The following is a 19,435-nucleotide window of genomic DNA, read 5'->3' as shown; positions in this document are numbered from 1 at the left end:
CTGTACGCAATCAGTTCAATGCTTGGGAAGCAAACATTTCCGCAAAAAGACCTGGATGGACTCCCTAAAAAGTCAAACAAAAAACGCAATTTTTTTTGTCTTAACAAATTCCTGAGCTGAATACACCATTCTGCAGGAGAGAAGAGCACAAGGTATATTAAGTTTTTTTGCCGGTGAGGAGCGGGCCCAGTGCACAGCTTCAAATCCTTTTTCTTGCCAAAGACTCAGGACAACTGAATCATGGTCAAGCTGGAGCAGTGAAGCCTGACTGTGGCTCATCTCAGAATAACAAGCTCCCTTCACCTGAAAAACTCCAGCCACATTTTATGGTCACAGTGTGCCGATTTCGAGGCTGGCACTGCCCTGCAGCTGACCCAAGCGGCATTCAGCGGAAGACATTACTGATTGGTGGATAGCGACTGTACCTCATGGTCGAAGTGTCCGCGTCTGGGCAAGAAGCGGTGTGTGACGTGCTATGGAGACAACCTACATGCCATTATCAAGTGACACCCTTGAGGTTTCTTGCTGTTGGTGATACTGTCTTTAGTACAGGTTGTGCTTTGTTAAAATGTTTTTCCTTTTCCAGTAAGGAGTAATCTATCAACATATTCCAGATTTACTACTCCTCCACTCCTATCTTGGCATTTCCTCTCCAATTGGTTGTGACGAAGGGCATGTACCAAAAAGTCACATTTCACCTCTTCCCCATTTTCTTCTTTTAGGTTTATTGCCGCAGCGTTTGTTACTCCATTTGAGGACTAAAGATGCATTCTGGAGCATGACCCATCAACTGGCATAGACTTGGTGGCCAGAAGGGCCTATCTACCTAAACTTGTAGCAGGCGGGTCTTACCCATGTGGGTATGAGCCTGCTTGCATGTCTTACCCATGCGGGTATGCACCTGCTTGCACGTCTTTGAGCTACGTTCCTTTCCAGTCCCTTCTGCCATGGGATCATATTCTGAGACTGGGATAAAGCAGATGGCTTGCCTCTACTGCCATCTTTGAAATTGTTAGAGCCACCCGTCTGTCCTTTTACAGGGACTCTGCAGCCCTCTACAGTTCACTGATACCAGACATCTGAGACCAATGTCTGACGGAGTACGCCTTGCGTTTTTCGTTTTTTGGATCAGTAATTTAATTAACCTACTAGATAGCTTAAAATACTAGCATGCTCTTAGTTTCTGGTTCAGGACATTTATGGGCCCTCTTTTCAAGACTGCGGGAATTCAAGCTTTTACTTTGAAGTGGAGAAACAAATTCACATTGTTTACCACCAAATTTGAATTTTAACACCTTTTTAAGCAGGTTACTGCTCCCCACCTTCCCCATTGCACCTATGCATAAGGAAGCATTAATGGAGCTTATGCTAATAACCTGGTTTTAATTGTACTTTTTCCTCCTTACAATAGGGTAAGTGAAACTGAGGCAATTAGGAAAATCTTAAATACAGATAAACATTATGAAGAGGTTAAGATACGAACATTCAGTTTATACTTGGGCTTTCCACCATTTCCACCATTTCCTTCCCGTCAGGCTACAGTTACTAGCTTTCCCAAATCCTAATGTTTAACCTCTACCGCGTTTTCCCGCTGTGCGCTGGAATTTCAAAAATGCGCGGTTTGTGACAAAGCCAGCTCGTCATCCGCGTAGCGCAGGTAACGCCCATGACGAGCTGGCTTTGTCATCAGCGCTGAAGGGGTTAAGTGTTTACACTTTGGATTTTAGAAGACTAACATATTGAATGGGCAAGACTGAACTCATTTGCCAAAGCCAGCAATGTGTGTTGAATTTGTTATTTGCCTGCATTACAATAGGTAAGTTTGACAATACTGCTGCAAAACCGATTGTAGGAACAATAGTTGTCCTCCTTTGAAAAATAAAGTATCAATTAGCTGCAGGAACACGCTCCACTATGAGGTAAGGGCTTCTTTGACGTTTGTTATATCCTATTAATTATCATTTGTAGTGCAACAAAAAAGTAATCCATTCACATCTTTACAAAACTGATGAACCGAACATGGATGTTTTATTTAAGAAACATCACTAACAATGAGATTATAGTTTGTTAATTGTGGTCATAGGTTAGCAAAGAACAGGCCCTGGGGTTCGTTCTTGGCCATCGTATGCCAGTGTGGTCAGCCGAGAGCTGGTTAATTCTATTGCAGATTTACTTTAAGTCTTAGGAAATAGCTGCACATGAGAAATGTTTAGCAGGACACTACTGGGCTTTGTAACAAATAGGATTCACAAAGTGAGGCATTGCTTTTTCGCAGTCAAGCAGAGTCCTTGAATTTCGAGTCAGTTGCTTAAAGAAACCCAATCCAAACATGCTGATGGATATTTTCCTTTTCAGCTAATTTTCTGGTCTCGTCCTTATACAGGTGAATAGCCTTTTGAAATCTCAATTCTTATGATAAAGATAATTTCATCCCTGATGGTCCAAAATTGACCTAACATTTAGCAAATGGTTATTTGACAGAGTTAAAAAAAAAAGTGGCTAGGCTTCCCACCGCTCCAGTTATTCTGTAACATAAAGACCAGTTAAAGCTGGGTTGGGGGCTTCCTCTTCAGCAATTTCAACTCTAGTAGTCTGTAGACCTTACTCCACTCAATATAGTTTTCACAGGTAGTGACTTGGGGAAATATCAAGCTTCTACTGGTGTGGTTCTCTTTCAGGTTGGTGCAGTTCATGGGGCCCATCTGCAATCTACAGCGTCATAAGAGAAATGCCACCAGCAGGCAAGTTCTCATTTGCAGAACTTAAACCCCCTGAGTTTATGCACCTGTTATGGTCTTTGTCTTATGGAGCCATTAGAACTTGAATTTAGAGACTTTCTCAGTCTTCTAGGAGGCGGAGAAAAATACATCCGGTTGGCGAGTATTGATGCATATTTTTTGAAAGGGGAGGTCAGTTTATATTTCTCAACAACCCTTGGGTAAATCAGTTTAGCGTTTCCACAAAATGACACCGTTCTCGTTTCAGAAATGTTATGTACTGCTTCCGGTCTCCCACAGTATCTTGTACCCCAATAAAAAGAGACGAGCTGCATTCATTCTGACACACTTTTGTCATTTTGCCCAGGGCTAGCTCGTTCCTTACTCGCTCACAAGGATCATAAATCTTCACCCCTGCAGTTTTCATCTGCTGACCTTCATTGCTGGGAACCACTCTGCTGTTATTGGGATGCCCTTTCTTGACTGATAAATTGTTAGGACATGGATGTGTATGACTTGGATGTGGGGAAGACCGACTTCTACTTAGTTCAGCCACTGTCTCCCAGAGGGAGATTGGGTGTGAAGTGTGACTATTGGTCTGAATTACCTTGGCCCCTGTTGCAGTTGCCAAAGGTCAGGCAGTCAGTATGACAACATGGAAACCCGACATTAGGTGTAGATAATCAAAATGTGTTTCCACGGTTTTGTGTTTATATGTTCACCCTTGTAGAGTTTTCCTAGGTTGCAAATTAGTTTTTGTCTATTGTCACACTTTAACTCCGAGTTAGGCATCCTTTTTTTCATTAGCATGTGTTAATCTTGTAGTCGGTAGTGGTAAATGTCTTATTCATGGTTACATCCCACATTAGAACTTTGTGTAGCTGTACAGAAATATCCTGCACATTTACAGCTGACTAGTGTCAAATATGGAAGTTTAAATAGCCTGCATTTCTTGTAAACACAGGGTTCAGTTCCTGTTGATCAAAGTTGCCGGCAAGCACGGTCTGTTCTCTATAGATCCAAGTTGTCAAATATTGAATTTCAGATTTGAACTTCATGCAACTGTGCATAACCTTTGCGCACGTATAGAGCTGACTGGAGAAATATAAAGTATAGCAATTGAAATAAAACCGGTTTTCAGTTTTAGGGCAGCAGGAAGCTGATTAGCAGGCCCCAAATGCTGCACATGTCAAATATCGGAAGTCTGAAGTTCAAAAAAAGAAACATTGGAAAGAACATGGTAAGAAAGATCTATTTCCTACAACTAGGATTTGAGTTCTGCCATCCTGTTACCTCTAGCGTCTGTTTCCGTTTTTGTCACTTTCTCGATATAGTTCAAAGTAGATTCCAAGCTGTTTCTTTGTTTCCTTCACTTGCTTACTCAAGCCTTACCATCTAGAATAAAAACTCAATTGACACCGTATCGAGATAAAAAATGAATGCCTGATGGTACATGTAAAAATATGAATTTATTACAAGAAACTGCTTAAAAGTGAAATACTAATCTTAAAATAAGCTAGAGAAAACATTACAATGTGGTATCGTAAGCAGCCCCCGTACAAAGTACAATATAACAGAAGTTGTGAGGTGACACTTTGTGAGAGGACGGTGATTGCTAAGACCAACCCTTTGAGTTGGGACTTTGTAAACAGTATTTTAGGTGGTTATGCAGTAGAAACTTTCCTCTCTGGGCACTGTTTAATATTTGCAACAATTTTTATTTTATTAATGACTATACAGCCTAGCCTCTGGAAGGACGTCCCATTATATTGCCCTGAGGTTAAGCTTTTGGCATGAAATGCAATCCCCTACCACTCCATAACTTGCAAGCCCTTTGCACAGGATAGTTGCATTTTAGCTTGGAAAAAAGGACTCGGGTCAAAATTGGTATGAGTTCTGAGCTGTACTTCTACTGATTTTAGAGAAAATGGTGATGGGACTACAGCATCATTGGCTGGGTGATGGGCCTGATAAAGTTCTTTGTGACAAATAGGAGCCAGACTTCATTTGAGCCTAGTCCTACGCAGATATGCTACTGAGGTCCGCAAGTCACAGCAGTATCACCTTTGCTATTCAGTTTTTACATGCTATTACTTTCAAAACTGTTGAACGTTTGTACATTCATTAGGCGCATGTGTGTGTGTATATATAATTTGCCAAGTAGCACGGTCTGCTTTTTACTGGCGCTTCAGTCCAGCTTTTCTTTGTAGTGCAGTCCATCACTGAGTGACCAGCTGATCTAATATTCCAACAAGTTCCCTACGCGGATGCACTTGTAAGCGTATTTAACTTTTACTCCACCACCAGAGCACACAATCAACAACATCTTACTACTATTACTGGTCTTGTTCACTATTCTAGTTGAAACAAACTGGTGATTGTGTGCTTTGGTGGAAGAATAAAAGTTAAATACACTGACACAAGTGTGACCGTGTCGCCCTTGTTCTGAGTCAACTTATTAGAATATATGTATATCCCCCGCGCCAGGACACTCTTGAGTAGCAGTGCGCGATATAAATCCCCCTATAACATAACATAACATAAATATTCACTAAAAACCGAAGGTTACAGGGACGTTACAGTTGGGAAATAGAATTTTAAAAAACTTTATAAATACGCTGGAAAAACCAAAAGTTACAGGGACTTTTAGTTGGGCCCCGATTTCACTAGTACAAAACCATAGAAATGCAGCAGTTAGTTACCTGAGCTAATTAGAACTTAAGCCCCCCCTGCAATGCACTACTTATGACCTCACATATTATATCACTGATAACATCAACCAGTGAGTGTTTCATGAGAGGTTCTGACACTGAAAGATATATGCTGAGCTACTGCATAGGTTAAATTACTATTTCTGTACTATTGAGTGTTCATATTTCTAATGTGTTGCATCTGAACTATAAACCCCTTTTTAAAGTGGGTGTACTATTTGAGTGAACTAGTCTCTATACTGACATATGTCCCCTTTTGATGCATGTGTATGGTAGTGCTCTGCGACAGTCTAAGCTGTTCGTTGTTACTTCACTTCACAGTGATGGCTGAGTATGGTTGTGTTTCACAACATACAGACCACTTTGCTTAGACCGCTCTCCTTCATGATGAATGAGTGTAGAACTAGTTTTCAATAAATTCATCTGTGTGATAAGATCTCTCTAGGGTTGATGGTTCAGTGTAATAGTGGTTTGCAACAGCCTGACATATCTGCTGGATAATTTTACTAGTGGTTTGTGGCAGTGGCCTCTCTGCTAAGACCTCTACTCGGTGTGCTGTAGTGGTTTGTGTAAAACTGACATCCACACTAAAATCTTTATGCAGGTTGACGAATGGTGGTGGTGTGGTTTGCGATAGACTATCCTGTACTGTTAGACGTCTCTCTTAGCTCATTAGTGTTTAGAGTAGTGGTTTAGAAGAGACAGGACTTTCCACTGAGAACTCTCTCCTGGGTGATAACTGAGTGTAGTAAAAGTTGCAGTGAGCTCTGCTGTACACCTTTCACCTGTCTCTAATATTAAAAAAATTAAATGGTATTTTATGAAGTAAATTGACATTTACTTTGATAGATGCAGTGATGTCATTGGAGATGTCATCAGTGCTGCCACTACCCATGTCATGAGTGATGCATATGTGTGTTCATAAGCAGTGCATTGCATAAGTTGTCTGCTCTGGTGACTGTAACGGCTGATTTTATTTTTTATATGTGTAAAATCTGATATAAAGACCTCAGAAAATTTAATATTTACACCAGAGTAGCCTTATCTATAGCTTAGTATTTGGAAGCCTATCTGTTTTACAACAGATTTATTTTACGACTAACGAATCCGCAGATCGCATCAATGCTGCTGCAGATGTGCTGCGAATCCAGAGAAACACCCAAAGCTCAACTTCTCATTGGAAACAGTAAGTCTCCACACATGCACATTGCAAACCACTCCTTAAAGGAGTTAGTTTCTCATCTCTGGAGACAGACTCCGAACCAGGGCTCCATCTCTTTATGGCTTTCTTTGCTAGGTAGGTATTTTTAGAGTAAATATGTCTTATTCTAAAGAAAGAAGAGGAAGACACAGGAGAAAGACGTGTCACCTCCAGTGAAATCCTCTGACTCTTGGAAATGTTTTTCAGTACCTACAAGAGAAAAAGTGTTTCCAAAAATCGTGCAATACAACATATGTAGCCAGAAACTGTCGAGGGGTACAGACAACATATTCACATGGAACATCCTCAATGTGGAAGCACCAAAAATAATCACGTATTACGAATTATGACTGGCTGAGTGGGAAGGCGGCTCAGCATCAACATGAGCAGATTGACCATCTGTGAGACCCTTTCCACCCAACCAGGGAGGTTACCTACCATTCTCTGTGTCTTACCAAAACTAGAACAGATGGTGACATTGTGGAAAATGCCACATGACAGTTGGAGTGAAAATGTAATGTTACTCTATTCATGGATGCCGTGAACAACCACAATTGTTTTTTTTCTTTTAACTCACCATTCCACACTCATTCCAGCCAGACTGAAGCCGGTTGCTTCTTCCAAGTTGTCTTCCCTTACTCCTTTTACTGCCCTTGTTACTTTCCTTGCACTACAAACAATACCCCATCTGGTTAAAGAAAGCTTATTCAATGTTTTTGTGCAATTGTATGTTTAATACTTTCAGTTTTTCCATTTATACATGTATCATACCCTCCAAATTTGAAGTAGAGTATCGGACCTGTCACCTAAAATACTACAAATTCAAGTGAATGTGCAAGTGCCTGTATGGGTGTGTGATTGCTGTATGGATGTTTGTGTAACTGGGTCTTTGTGGGTGGGAAACTGGGTGTGAGTGGCTGACTAGATCTGTGAATGAGTGTCACTGGCTCTGTGGGTCTATATGTGGCTGTGTGAATGAGTGTATCGGGGGGGGGTGTATGAGTAGCTGAATGACTGTCTGAGTGGGTGTGTGGCTGTCAGTGGGTGTGAGTGGTTTTATGGGTCAGTGGGTGTCTGCATGGTTGCCTGATAGTGTTTGAGTGGGTGTGTGAGGGGCTGTATTGGTGTGCAAGTGTAAATGGCTGTGTGGATGGGTGTGAGTGGTTGTGAGCTGAGTTCCTTGTGGGTGTATGTGGTTTTGTGGGTCTGAGTGGTTGTGTTGATGTGTAGGTGGGAGTGAATCTGGGCGCATGTGGTTCTGTGGGTCTGAGATTGGGTGAGTGGCTGTGTGGGAGGGGTGAGTGGCTGTGTGGGAGGGGTGGGTTGGTGTGTGGGGCAGCTAGGAGAGGGTGTGTCTGGGCGCGAGTGGTTTTGTGGGTGTATCTGGGCACGTGTGATTTTGTGGGTGTGACTGCATAAGTGTGTGTCGGTCTGTGGGGGTGTGAGTAGTTTTGTGGGTCTGTGAGTGTGATTAAGTGGCTATATTGGCGTGTGTGTGAGTAAGTGTGGGGGGTGTAAGCAGCTGTATTTTTTTAATTGGGGTCTAGATTCACGAATCCACCACAGAACACACGGGGACACGCTGAGCGCCACAATCGATCAGTGGACACTTGTGCGCTAACGTTTTTGGACAATTTCTTGCCGTCGAGGGGGACTTCAAACTCGCAATGTCCCATGGGTTCTGGGTACCTACACCTGAGCCCCTTTTATCACTTACATTTTTTTTCTGCCTGAACATTAGGGATGCCCAAAATGGGGGCCACTACTTTGCTGCCAGGTTCCTGCCATCTAATCACGGCATTGCTGTTGGCGAGTGGGTCCACCTCAGTGGGTCGGTGTCACTAGATATACATACATTTTAACTGGGGAACTCCAAAACTACTGAGCAGATTTACACAAAGTACCATAAAGCACTCTTTTTCAACTAAGATCTAGCTTTCTGCCAAATTTGGTGTAATTCTGTTCAGAGGTTCGGGCTGTAGTTGTGTCTAAAATCCCTTTGGAAAATTGCATGGGGAAAACTTATTTTGGGACACCCGCCTTTTCTCTGCCCCCGCTTCATGGATCACCCCAAACCTTTTCAGACACCAGCTGAAGTGACTGGCATAAGAGTTTTTAGAATTTCTTTAAGATTCGTCAAACAGTGTCAAAGTTATAAGTAAACAAAAGAACCTAGGTTTAACTATACCTACTGGCAACTGCAAGTAGGTTGTGTATCTTTTTATATATGTGTGTGTATATATATGACTGAACATGCTACAGTCGCAGCAACATGTCAAACCTTAAAACAACATTTCAGGACTTTTACAACAAGTTGGCAACATGGAGGAAAAAAGAACTAATCAGTTAGGATGACTATAAGTGTTTAAAAAAATACAACCCTACTACTCCTTCGATTTATTTCATCCCCAAGAATCACAAAAATAATGAATAACCACCAGGACGTCCAATCATCACGGCAAGAGAAGGACTATTAGAAAATGCGTCCAAATATGTTGACTATTTTTTACAAGACTTTGTTAAACAGTTGCCATCCTAAGTGCGTGACATGGTGATTTTATCAGAAAGATCAAAGACTTTGAGTGGCATGATGACTTTTTGTTAGTAGCGTTAGACGTCTCTTCATTATACACTAGTATTCAACAGGGGTGTGGAATTTAATAAAATATCTACTTGTCCATGGGGCAGGCTGCTTAATAAATCTACTTGTCCTGTAACAAAATCCACTTGTCCCCTTTGTGCCATGTAATGCGGCAACAAATTACGCAGCAATCTCATTATATAAGAGTTCTGATATAGCCTCTCTGATCATGCCAGGGTTCATACCATAGTAGTGTTTGAATACTAGCAATTCCCTTACGCTGCTATGTTTCTGCAGGTCTACATACTGGGGCTGAAGGTAGTGGTAAGCAATAGTTCCAGGGTTGGAATGCCTTTTTTAGTCTGTGCAAACCTAATAACGTGCATGTTTTAAGGGTTTTCAACAATTCTTCTCTAATCATTTCACATACTGAGAACGGTTGGAAATTTACTACTGACAGCGGTAGACTTAAAACTCCTTCCAGGGTTGGGAAAAAAGTGGTTGGAGGAAAAGTGAACTTGAAAACATTCAGATTTTCACATAAGCAAATCTACACTTGCATATTTGCTCATGCTAATATGCAGTTCACAAATATTTTCTGGGAGTACTATTTCTTGGCCTACTTCTGTTAATTCTTGTGAATTCATGAAAACTGTACACATGCACTTAATGCAAGGATACATACCATGGGTGCACTTTTGACACTTTCTTTAATAATTGGGCCTCTAATTAGGCCTGGCGTTAACCATGACTTTTTGTTTTGTTTTTTATTGTCTCTCTCTGTCAGCTGGCGTCCCTGTAAGTGACAGTATTCTGCTCTTATAGAAGGAGCATATTGGCACACAAAGTAGTTTTGTTCAGTGCCCAGAACCGCTGTGTGTGCTGAGACCAACATTTCTTTGTTTTGCTTTTGCCAATGCTTGTTAGAATGGTGAAGACCAGCAGCTCCCAGACTGTTAAGGTTTTATAAAAACCATGCCTAAACAAGTCACACCTTGACAAAACCAAAAGGCTGACCACCAATTTCAGACCCACTAGCTTTGCCAATGCTTGTTTATTTTTGTTTTCCATATTCATATTTAAACTGGTTACACTGATTTTCCATTCTGAATATTTTTGGGAAATACTAACATACATCAACATGTTACTAAATGATGCTGCAAAGATATGGTACCTAAAATCCTACAGTAGTTTAGCTAAATGTTCTTTTCTTACATGCATTTTTTTGTGAACGTGTTATTTTGAAAGCAAATAATCATCACTCTTGCTTTCAAGCTTCTGCAAATATTTGCATATAATCAGAGAGCATTCCGGGTGCATTAATCAGAGCCTCACATTACTAAACTTTGAAAACGTGTGTACACTTTTATACTGGAACCACCGTCAGTAGTGCAGGCTGAGCTTAAAACATTTACTTATAGTGCTTACCCTAATAATAAAGGCCTTGCGTTAATGAACCATATATACAAGTTTGAACAGCATTAACACACATATTACGTATAACACACATTTTACCTTCTAGAGAATGCCCTTCCCTGATCCACAATGTGCTACTGTAAACTGGCAGTCAAAGGGTTTGTGCTGTAGGGGGTTGGGCCTACTTGTCCCAAGGACAAAATGCACATTAAAACTTGTTGCCCTTGACCCCAAACAATATGTCCCGGGCGTCTGGCTATAGGAATTCCACATCCCTGATTCAACATCATGATGGGATCAATGCCATAGAATTTTACCTGGTCAACGTCCAGTGCAGTGCAAACATAGCAAGATGCTTGTTACTATGGTGGAGTTCTGTCTCGAGAATAACATCTTTATGTTCAACAACCTCCTATACCAACCAATAAGGGAAGTTGCCTTGGGGCCAGCTTCTCTCCTAGCTACGCAGGTCTTCACATGGGCTGGTGGGAGGAGCTGCTCCTCAATATTGAACATGGACATATAGTTGAGAGCAATATTGAAATATGGCTCCACTATATTGATGACCTTCTGATAATCTAGCAAGGGACAAAGGAACAGGCGCAGGACTTCATAACTAAGATCACCTGCAATCCCTAAATTAACATTTTACTGCCACTTTCAGTGAGGTCTCAGTCAACTTCCTTGATACAAAAGTATATGTTCATAATTGGTTGGCGACACGTCTTTATAGTATAGGAAGGAGACCGCTGGCAATTCCACCCTGCACGCAGACCGCTCACACCCTAAACATTTGTTCTCCAGCATCCCATATGGTGAGATGCTGCGTCTTAGACTGGTGTGTAGCAGTGAGGTTGATCTGAAAAAAGCCCAAGAGCTCAGTACATCTAGATTTCTATATAGGGAATACTCCTCCAAAATCATAAATCAAACCATCTCCAAATCTATAACCAACAACAGGGATGAGCTTCTTAGAGATAACCAACTGGATAACATCCCTAACTCAGAGGACATCTGGCACTCGCCAAATCACCAATGAAGTTCGTTTAATTATTGGGCTATAGTAGACAACACAAAGCTATTCACAAGATCATTCAATCTAGTTGGCCGTTGGTGCTAAACGATCCGGTGATTGGACCCCTGCTACCGCAGAGGATGTCCATCACCTACAGTAAAGCCCCATCAATATGAGAGAATTTGGTCACAACCAATCCTGAGATCATTGAGAATTCCACCTGGTTACAGACTCACAAGGGATTCTTTAAGTGCAAGGCGTGCAAAGCATGCATTCATGGCATTAACACAGATACCTATTCCACCCGTTCAGTGGTAGGAAATACAGAATACCAAAACTAATAACATGCAAATCTGAATATGCCATTTACGTTCTCATGTCCCCCTGTGGCCTGAAATACATAGGTAGCACAAAGATACAAGTACATAAACGGATCCTCCAACATCTTCGCGCAGTTACAAATCCGGATAATACGTATCCAGTAGCTCGACACTACAGAGCTCCATCAGTCAAACAAGAAAGAGCTGACCTACTTTGTGATTGACACAGTACCCACTAGCAGACGAGGTGGAGACCGGGACCACAAACTGAAAAAACTGGAAACTAGGTATATTTTACAACTAAATACCACATACTCAGGGGGCCGTAATGTCACCGAAGACCTATACACATGCTTGTAATGTGATATTTCAATACGGTCAGGCCACACGTACTTAGGCTCATTGCTGTTGGTTATCACAACTACCTTGATCTCCATGAGTTAGAAGACAGGTTTAGGAGGCACACCATTATTTCACATCGGTTTTATGTATTCTAGCTGTTAATATTTATATATTTATGAGGTATATATATCGTATATATTTATCTTTTTATTTATATTGCTCATTAAGTATATGTTTATTTATGTGATCTACGGTTCAAGCCCCTTTGCACAGCATATTTGCACAAGCCTAATGTGCACACTAATTCTGCACAACACCTCCAGATAATGGTTATTAAACAGTATGTATGAGATGATTCGGCAGATATGCCTTATCCCTAACCACAAAATCCAGATCTCTATAATAGATACTATAACATACCCACAGGTCATGGTGGTCTTAATTCCCCCTATGATATCTCTAGATCTATTTTGATATACCTGTACAACCATCCACTACTTTGGATGGTCCATGCCGCCTGCTAGTTTAGCGATATTTTTCACAAACAAATGTCAAGTCAAGTCAAATAATTTGTATAGCCCGCTACATACCCAGAGGGTCTCAAGGCGCTTGAGGAAGGGTGGGGAATTACTTGTCAAATATCCAAGTTTTAAGTTGCTTTCTGAATGCTAGGTGGTTCTGAGTGAGGCGAAGGTGAATGGGGAGTGAGTTCCAGGTTTTAGCTGCCAGGTAGGAGAAGGATCTACCTCCCATGGTGGTTTTGTTGATGTGGGGTATGGCAGCAAGGGCTTGGTTGGAGGAGCGTAGCTGGCGGGAGGGGGTGTAGAAGGAGAGTCGTGTGTTGAGGCATTCGGGTCCGAGTTCGTAAAGTGCTTTGTGTGCGTGGGTTAAGAGTCGGAATGTTATTCTCTTATTGACGGGGAGCCAGTGGAGGTTTTTCATGTGACTAGAAATGTGGTCTTTACGCGGGATGTCTAGTATGAGTCTGGCTGAAGCGTTCTGGATGCGTTGGAGTTTTTTCTGAAGTTTTGCAGTGGTACCGGCGTATAGGGTGTTACCGTAGTCCAGGCGGCTCGTGACCAGTGCGTGGGTGACCGTTTTTCTAGTTTCGGTGGGGATCCAGCGAAATGTTTTATTGAGCATGCGAAGAATGTTGAAGCACGATGATGAAACGGCGTTGACTTGTCTGTTCATCGAGAGTGAGGAGTCCAGGATGATGCCCAGGTTCCGTGCGTGGTCCGTCGGCATGGGGGCTTTTCCTAGGGCCGTTGGCCACCAGGAGTCGTCCCAGGCGGAAGGGGATGAACCTAAGATGAGGACTTCCGTTTTGTCCGAGTTCAGTTTCAGACGGCTGTGCTTCATCCACTCGGCTACTTCTTTCATCCCTTCATGTAGGTTGGTTTTGGCGGTGGTTGGGTCTTTTGTGAGTGATAGGATCAGCTGAGTGTCATCGGCGTAGGAGATGATGTTGAGGTTGTGTTGGCGTGCGATGGTCGCGAGGGGGCTCATGTATACGTTGAAGAGAGTGGGGCTGAGTGAAGATCCTTGAGGCACGCCGCAGATGACTTCAGTGGCCTCCGATTTGAATGGTGGAAGGCGGACTCTCTGAGTTCTCCCGGCAAGGAACGAGGTGATCCAATCCAGTGCTTTTCCTTGGATTCCAATGTTTCTGAGGCGATGTAACAGGGTGCTATGACAGACTGTGTCGAAGGCTGCGGAGAGGTCAAGGAGGATGAGGGCGACTGTGTCTCCATTGTCCAGTAGGGTTCGAATGTCGTCTGTTGCTGCGATGAGTGCGGTCTCAGTGCTGTGTTTTGCTCGGAAGCCGGACTGTGAGGAGTCGAGGGATTTGTTGGTTTCGAGGAAGGCGGCGAGCTGGCTGTTGACGGCTTTCTCGATGACTTTGGCCGGGAATGGTAGGAGCGAGATGGGGCGGTAGTTTTTGAGTTCGGTGGGGTCAGCTGTGAGTTTTTTCAGAAGGGCGCTGAGTTCGGCGTGTTTCCATCTTTCCGGGAAGGTGGCAGAGTTGAGGGAGCAGTTGATGACGTCTCGGAGGTGTGGTGCTATGATGGAGTCAGCTTTGTTGAAGATATGGTGAGGGCATGGGTCTGTGGGGGATCCTGAGTGGATGGAGTTCATCAGGCGGATGGTGTCCTCGGTGGAGATTGGGTTCCAATCAGTAAGGATGTTCAAGGGGGGTGAGGGTAAGGCAGAAGGTTGGGTGCGTTGGTCTCCGTGTTGATTGTCGAAGCTGTTGTGGATGTCTGCGACTTTGTTGTGGAAGAACGAGGCAAGGGAGTCGCAGAGGGTTTGAGAGGGAATGATGTCGTTGGAGTTGGCTGGGGGGTTGGTAAATTCTTTGACGATGTTGAATAATTCCTTGCTGTTGTGGGCGTTGTTGTCTAGACGGTCTTTAAGTGCAGCTTTCTTGGCAGTCCGGATCAGTTGGTGGTGTGTGCGGGTGGCGTTTTTGAGGGCGTCCTTGGTGTTGGTGTTTGGGTCTTTTTTCCAGGCCTTCACAAGGGAGCGACAGAGTTTCTTGGATGTCTTAAGATCATCGTTGAACCAGGGAGCGTTTTTGCTGCCTAGTTTGATTTGACGTTTTTTCAAAGGTGCTAGGTTGTCGGCGCTATTCGTTAGCCATTGAGTGAGGTTAGTGGCTGCTTGGTTGGCGTTCGAAGAGTGGGCCGGGGAATTTTGAAGAAGCGATAAGGAGATCTGGTCGATGGTGATTTTGTTCCAGTTTCTTCGCAAAGTGGGTTGAGGAAGGTTGTGGGTTGTGGTCTTTTTGTAGACAAAGTGAACGCAGCTGTGCTCCGTCCAGTGGAGAGCTGTGGTGTGACTGAAGGAGATATGTTTGCTGGAGGTGAAGATGGGGTCGAGTGGGGGTGTTAACAAGTTGTTTGAGTCCGAGGTTGGCCAGATTGTCCAGAAGGGTGGTGGCGTTGTTGTCGTTGCTCTTTTCCAGGTGAAAATTGAGGTCTCCCAGTAGTATGTAGTCCTTGGAGGGGAGGGCATGTGGGGTGATGAAGTCAGTGATGTCTTCACTGAATTGTGCACGGGGTCCTGGTGGCCTGTAGAGAAGGGTGCCTCGGAGTGTTGTCTTGGGGTCGGTGTGGATCTGGAAGTGAAGGTGTTCGGCGCTAGCGAGGTTGGCGTCTGAGCTGGTTGAAATGCGGATGGAATTCTTATGGACGATTGCGATGCCTCCTCCTGTTTGTTTGATGCGGTCCTTACGGATGATCTTGTAGCCTTCCGGGATGGCAATGGTGATGTCTGGGGCTGAGGATGCGTTCATCCATGTTTCTGTTAGGAAGGCGACGTCCGGAGAGATGGTGTCTAGTAGATTCCAATGGTCGATGGTGTGTCTGTGGACCGATCGAGTGTTGAGGAGGATGCATTTTAGGTGGTTGGGGTCAGATCTCTGTTTGGTGTTCGTGGATGAGGAGTTGGTTTTGGTGCCGTCATGCTTGCAGGATATGCATGTGAAGGGTCCGTGGGTGAATCCAGGAGCGGCTTGGGCGCAGTTGGGGAGTCGGCCCGGGTTAAGGGCTACGACGGTGGAGGTGTCGTAAGTGATGCGGGTGGTGTTGTTGGTGCGGATGCCAGGTGGTCTGGCGCTGGGCGCGGACGGGCGCAGACGGGCTTACCTTTGGCGCACCTTCGGCGCGCATGGGGCGCGACCGCTGCGCGTAAACGCTGCGCGCATAGGCAACTGTCATATGTGGATGGTGGAGTGGGGGAGGGGTGAGGGAGGAGCAGCTGGGAGCGGGGCGGAGAGAGCTGGGCTGGGGGTCACAACAACAAACTACAAGATGGCTGCGAGCCAAATCTACCACGACGAGATTGGGGCGCAATGGCAGTGGAAATGCACAAGCACAATCGGGCACAAATAATAGCAGAATAGCGCTGTGATATAATTCTATTGCACTATGGCGCTACGATAATGCCCACAATAGAACACAAGTAATGCGAGTTAAGCGCTGTGATACAAATCTACTGCAGTATGGCGCTACGAAAATGCACACAATTAAATCCTAGTAATGCGAGCTAAGCGATATGGCAACAGGCAAAGAGCGATCTGGCAGTCTCGTGCTACGATACCAGCTTCTGGGTCAGGGCAGGGAGCAGTGTGGGGAGCGACCGCCGCCGAGGATCTCAGGACGGATCTCAGGATGAATTTTAAACATGACTAAAATTCAAGGTTTACTTAGTACGGAGCATACTTGACACTTTGTACTTTTATGAGGCAATATTTGGAAAAATATGATCACTTGCTAAAGAAATTTCTAGCCGGAACAATCATTAATTTGCACATTGGCACTTTATTTAGCACATATTATGCACTCGGATCACTTTTACCAGTGGATTTTGGACCTACAGACACATCGTAATATTTCATATGTAATGCTATCTTTGTAGTGAGTTCAATTGATGTGCCCTAACAACGATTTTATTTAATTTTGATAGTTTAGGGGCAGCTCAATAAGCAATGAATCCATTTGCCGGTACACCTGACGCATGGGCATTTCAATGTGTTTTACTACTATCTTTTTAAATTTTGAATGTTTACAATCCAGTTTACATGTCCTTTTGTGAATTCTAATTATAGAACTCTGCGATTTTATGGCACGACACGGAGGCAATATTATTCTGGAAGGGCATAGATAAAGGCCTGAAATAGTGCCAAAATTGTCTTCTTGACATCATTGGACCCCTTACTAAAATCTTTGAAATGGCCGAATCGGCCTACCTAGGGGACTCTGCTGTCAACCCAAAAGTAGTCAGGGAATGGGTCCAATGGGCCATATGCCTTGTCGGAAATGCGAACAGTGCTCTCTCCACCGAGAGAAGGAAGGGGATGTTGTTCAAGATAGATCCCAAACTCATTGAACTGGCCAAAAATGATGGAGGTCCTGACTCACAAGGCCTCCTCTTTGGTGAGGACTTCATTAAAGACATGGCCAAGTACGTTGGCGCTTTTAATTCCATCTAAAAGTCCACAAAAGATATTAAAAAGGTATTTCAGGATCGTGTTTTCACCAGGGCCGGGAGAATACGGGGTCGTTTCCCCGGCCGAGGAAATTCCACTTCAAGACCGTACATGGCCCGTGGCGGAAGGTATAACAACAACTTCGGGACTCAACAGTTTTACCCCAGAGACAGAGAGGTTGTGGACGTCCCTTCAGAGGTGAAAGAAGACCACACTCGTTCTCTTCAGGTAGGAATCTCGAAAGACCTTTCCGTTACCCCTCCAAAGGTGGGAGGGAGATTACGTCTATTCGCAGAGAATCGGAATTTAGTTACCAAAGACCCATGGATCCTACAAACGGTGAAAGGATACAAGATAGATTTCACCGATTTCCCCCTTCCAGACAAAACTTCCACGGAATATTTCCTTTTCAGACAAGGACAGACTTCTAGTCTCCGAAGAAGTACAAGATTTGTTAAAGAAAGGTGCCATTGTCGAAAGCGATTACTTAGGCTTTCTCGGCAACATCTTCTTAGTAGAAAAGAAAAACGAAGAACAGAGACCAGTCATAAACTTAAAAGAGCTAAACCAGTGGGTAGTGTACTAATACTTCAAAATGGAGGGGATACACCTCCTGAGAGACATTTTAAGAAAAGGGGAATGGTTAACCAGACTGGATATAAAAGACGCATATCTAACAATCCCAATATGGGGACCTCATCAAAACTACCTCCAATTTGCCTGGGAAGGGAAACTTTACCAGTTTTGCAGCCTCCCCTTCGGACTGTCTTTATCTATGCCCTTCCAGAATAATATTAGCCTCCGTGTCCATAATAAAATCCAGATTTTCTGCCCAGCTGGCTGTGAAAAATCTAAATTTTAATGTCATAAAGTACTTTACTACAATAGATGGCTACAATATAAATGGATTTTCTCTATCATATAGCTGGTCATGTGATGCTTTTACTAGTTGCACTGTCACTTTAAAAAGGCACAGAAAATGTACCATGTCAAGTGAACATGGCTCGCGAGAGCCGAAATGCGTTTTGACTATGGAGTACAAAAAAATATCTTTTGCACTCATCTTGGGTCCATGTCCTGAAGAAAGTAATACACATATATATGTATGTATATATATATATATATATATATATATATATATATATTCACTGAAAAAACCATAGGTTATAGACCATATATAGTTAGGAATTAGCATTTACAAAACCTTGAAAATTCACTGAAAAAACCATAGGTTATAGACCATATATAGTTAGGAATTAGCATTTACAAAACCTTATTTTACTCACACAAAACCATTGAAATTCCATATATAGTTAGTTGCACTAACTATATATCGCGCACCCGCAATCCACTGCTGATGATGTCACATATTACATCATTCATGACATGGTCAGTGACATCACTGATGACATCTCAGATGACATCACTGATGACATCATCCATTGACTGTGTGTTTCTGTAAAGTTTAAATATGTCTTACATGTTGAAAAATGAGTATATGTATAAGTGTCTGGACGAAGGATTTAGTAGGTGCGTGACTGACTGTATGAGTGAGTGATTAAATGTGTCTCACTGAGTGCATGGGTTAGTGACTAAACTGCCTTAATTTGTGCATCATTATGTCTGTTGGTCTGTAAACTGCTGCATGTGTTGATCAGTAGCTATATGAGTAACTATATGGGTTATTGATTGATTGCCCAAGTATTTGTATGGGAGACTGAGTGTGTGTGTGGCTGGCTGGGAGGTGTGTGACTGTGCAGATCAATGTGTACTTGTATCAATGATTGTATAAGAGAGTAAGCATGTGTTAGTATATGTTTGAAAATGTAAGGTGCTCTATGTTTAACTGTATAGATTAGAAAATGGAAGTGTGATTGATTCTTTACATGACTGACTAGGTGTGTGAGTAACTCCATGGATGAGTGGCAGAGTGTGTGTGTCTGTATAGGTGTATGAGTGCATATGATAGTGTTGTAAAGATGAGTGATTGTATGTATGAATGATTGTATGGGTGAATGAGTGAATGTGTGTGTAGACGTAGGAATCAGTGAGTGCGTATGTAGTAACTAGTATTGGTGTGTCAATGGTTTAAAAAATTATATTCTGTATTTAACACTGGGTGTAACAGAGTTTATATTA

General features: G+C 43.1%; 1 protein-coding gene across 6 annotated transcripts in view; it reads left to right on the top strand.

Annotated features, from left to right (window-relative positions):
* ELAVL2 (ELAV like RNA binding protein 2) overlaps positions 1-19,435 on the top strand; it is a 657,021-nt gene that overhangs the window by 216,692 nt on the left and 420,894 nt on the right. The window contains exon 4 of one of the 6 annotated variants that reach the window (XM_078676705.1): positions 3,859-3,957. The exons of the other annotated variants lie outside the window; for them this stretch is intronic. Coding sequence (XP_078532831.1) covers positions 3,895-3,957 — 63 coding nt within the window. The 5' untranslated portion in view covers positions 3,859-3,894. The remainder of the gene's footprint in view (positions 1-3,858; positions 3,958-19,435) is intronic. 6 annotated transcript variants of the gene reach the window in all.

The sequence above is a fragment of the Lissotriton helveticus genome, chromosome 2_1 (assembly GCF_964261635.1).
Source record: "Lissotriton helveticus chromosome 2_1, aLisHel1.1, whole genome shotgun sequence".
Taxonomy (NCBI): domain Eukaryota; kingdom Metazoa; phylum Chordata; class Amphibia; order Caudata; family Salamandridae; genus Lissotriton; species Lissotriton helveticus.
This window is presented reverse-complemented; position numbering and strand designations above follow the sequence as displayed.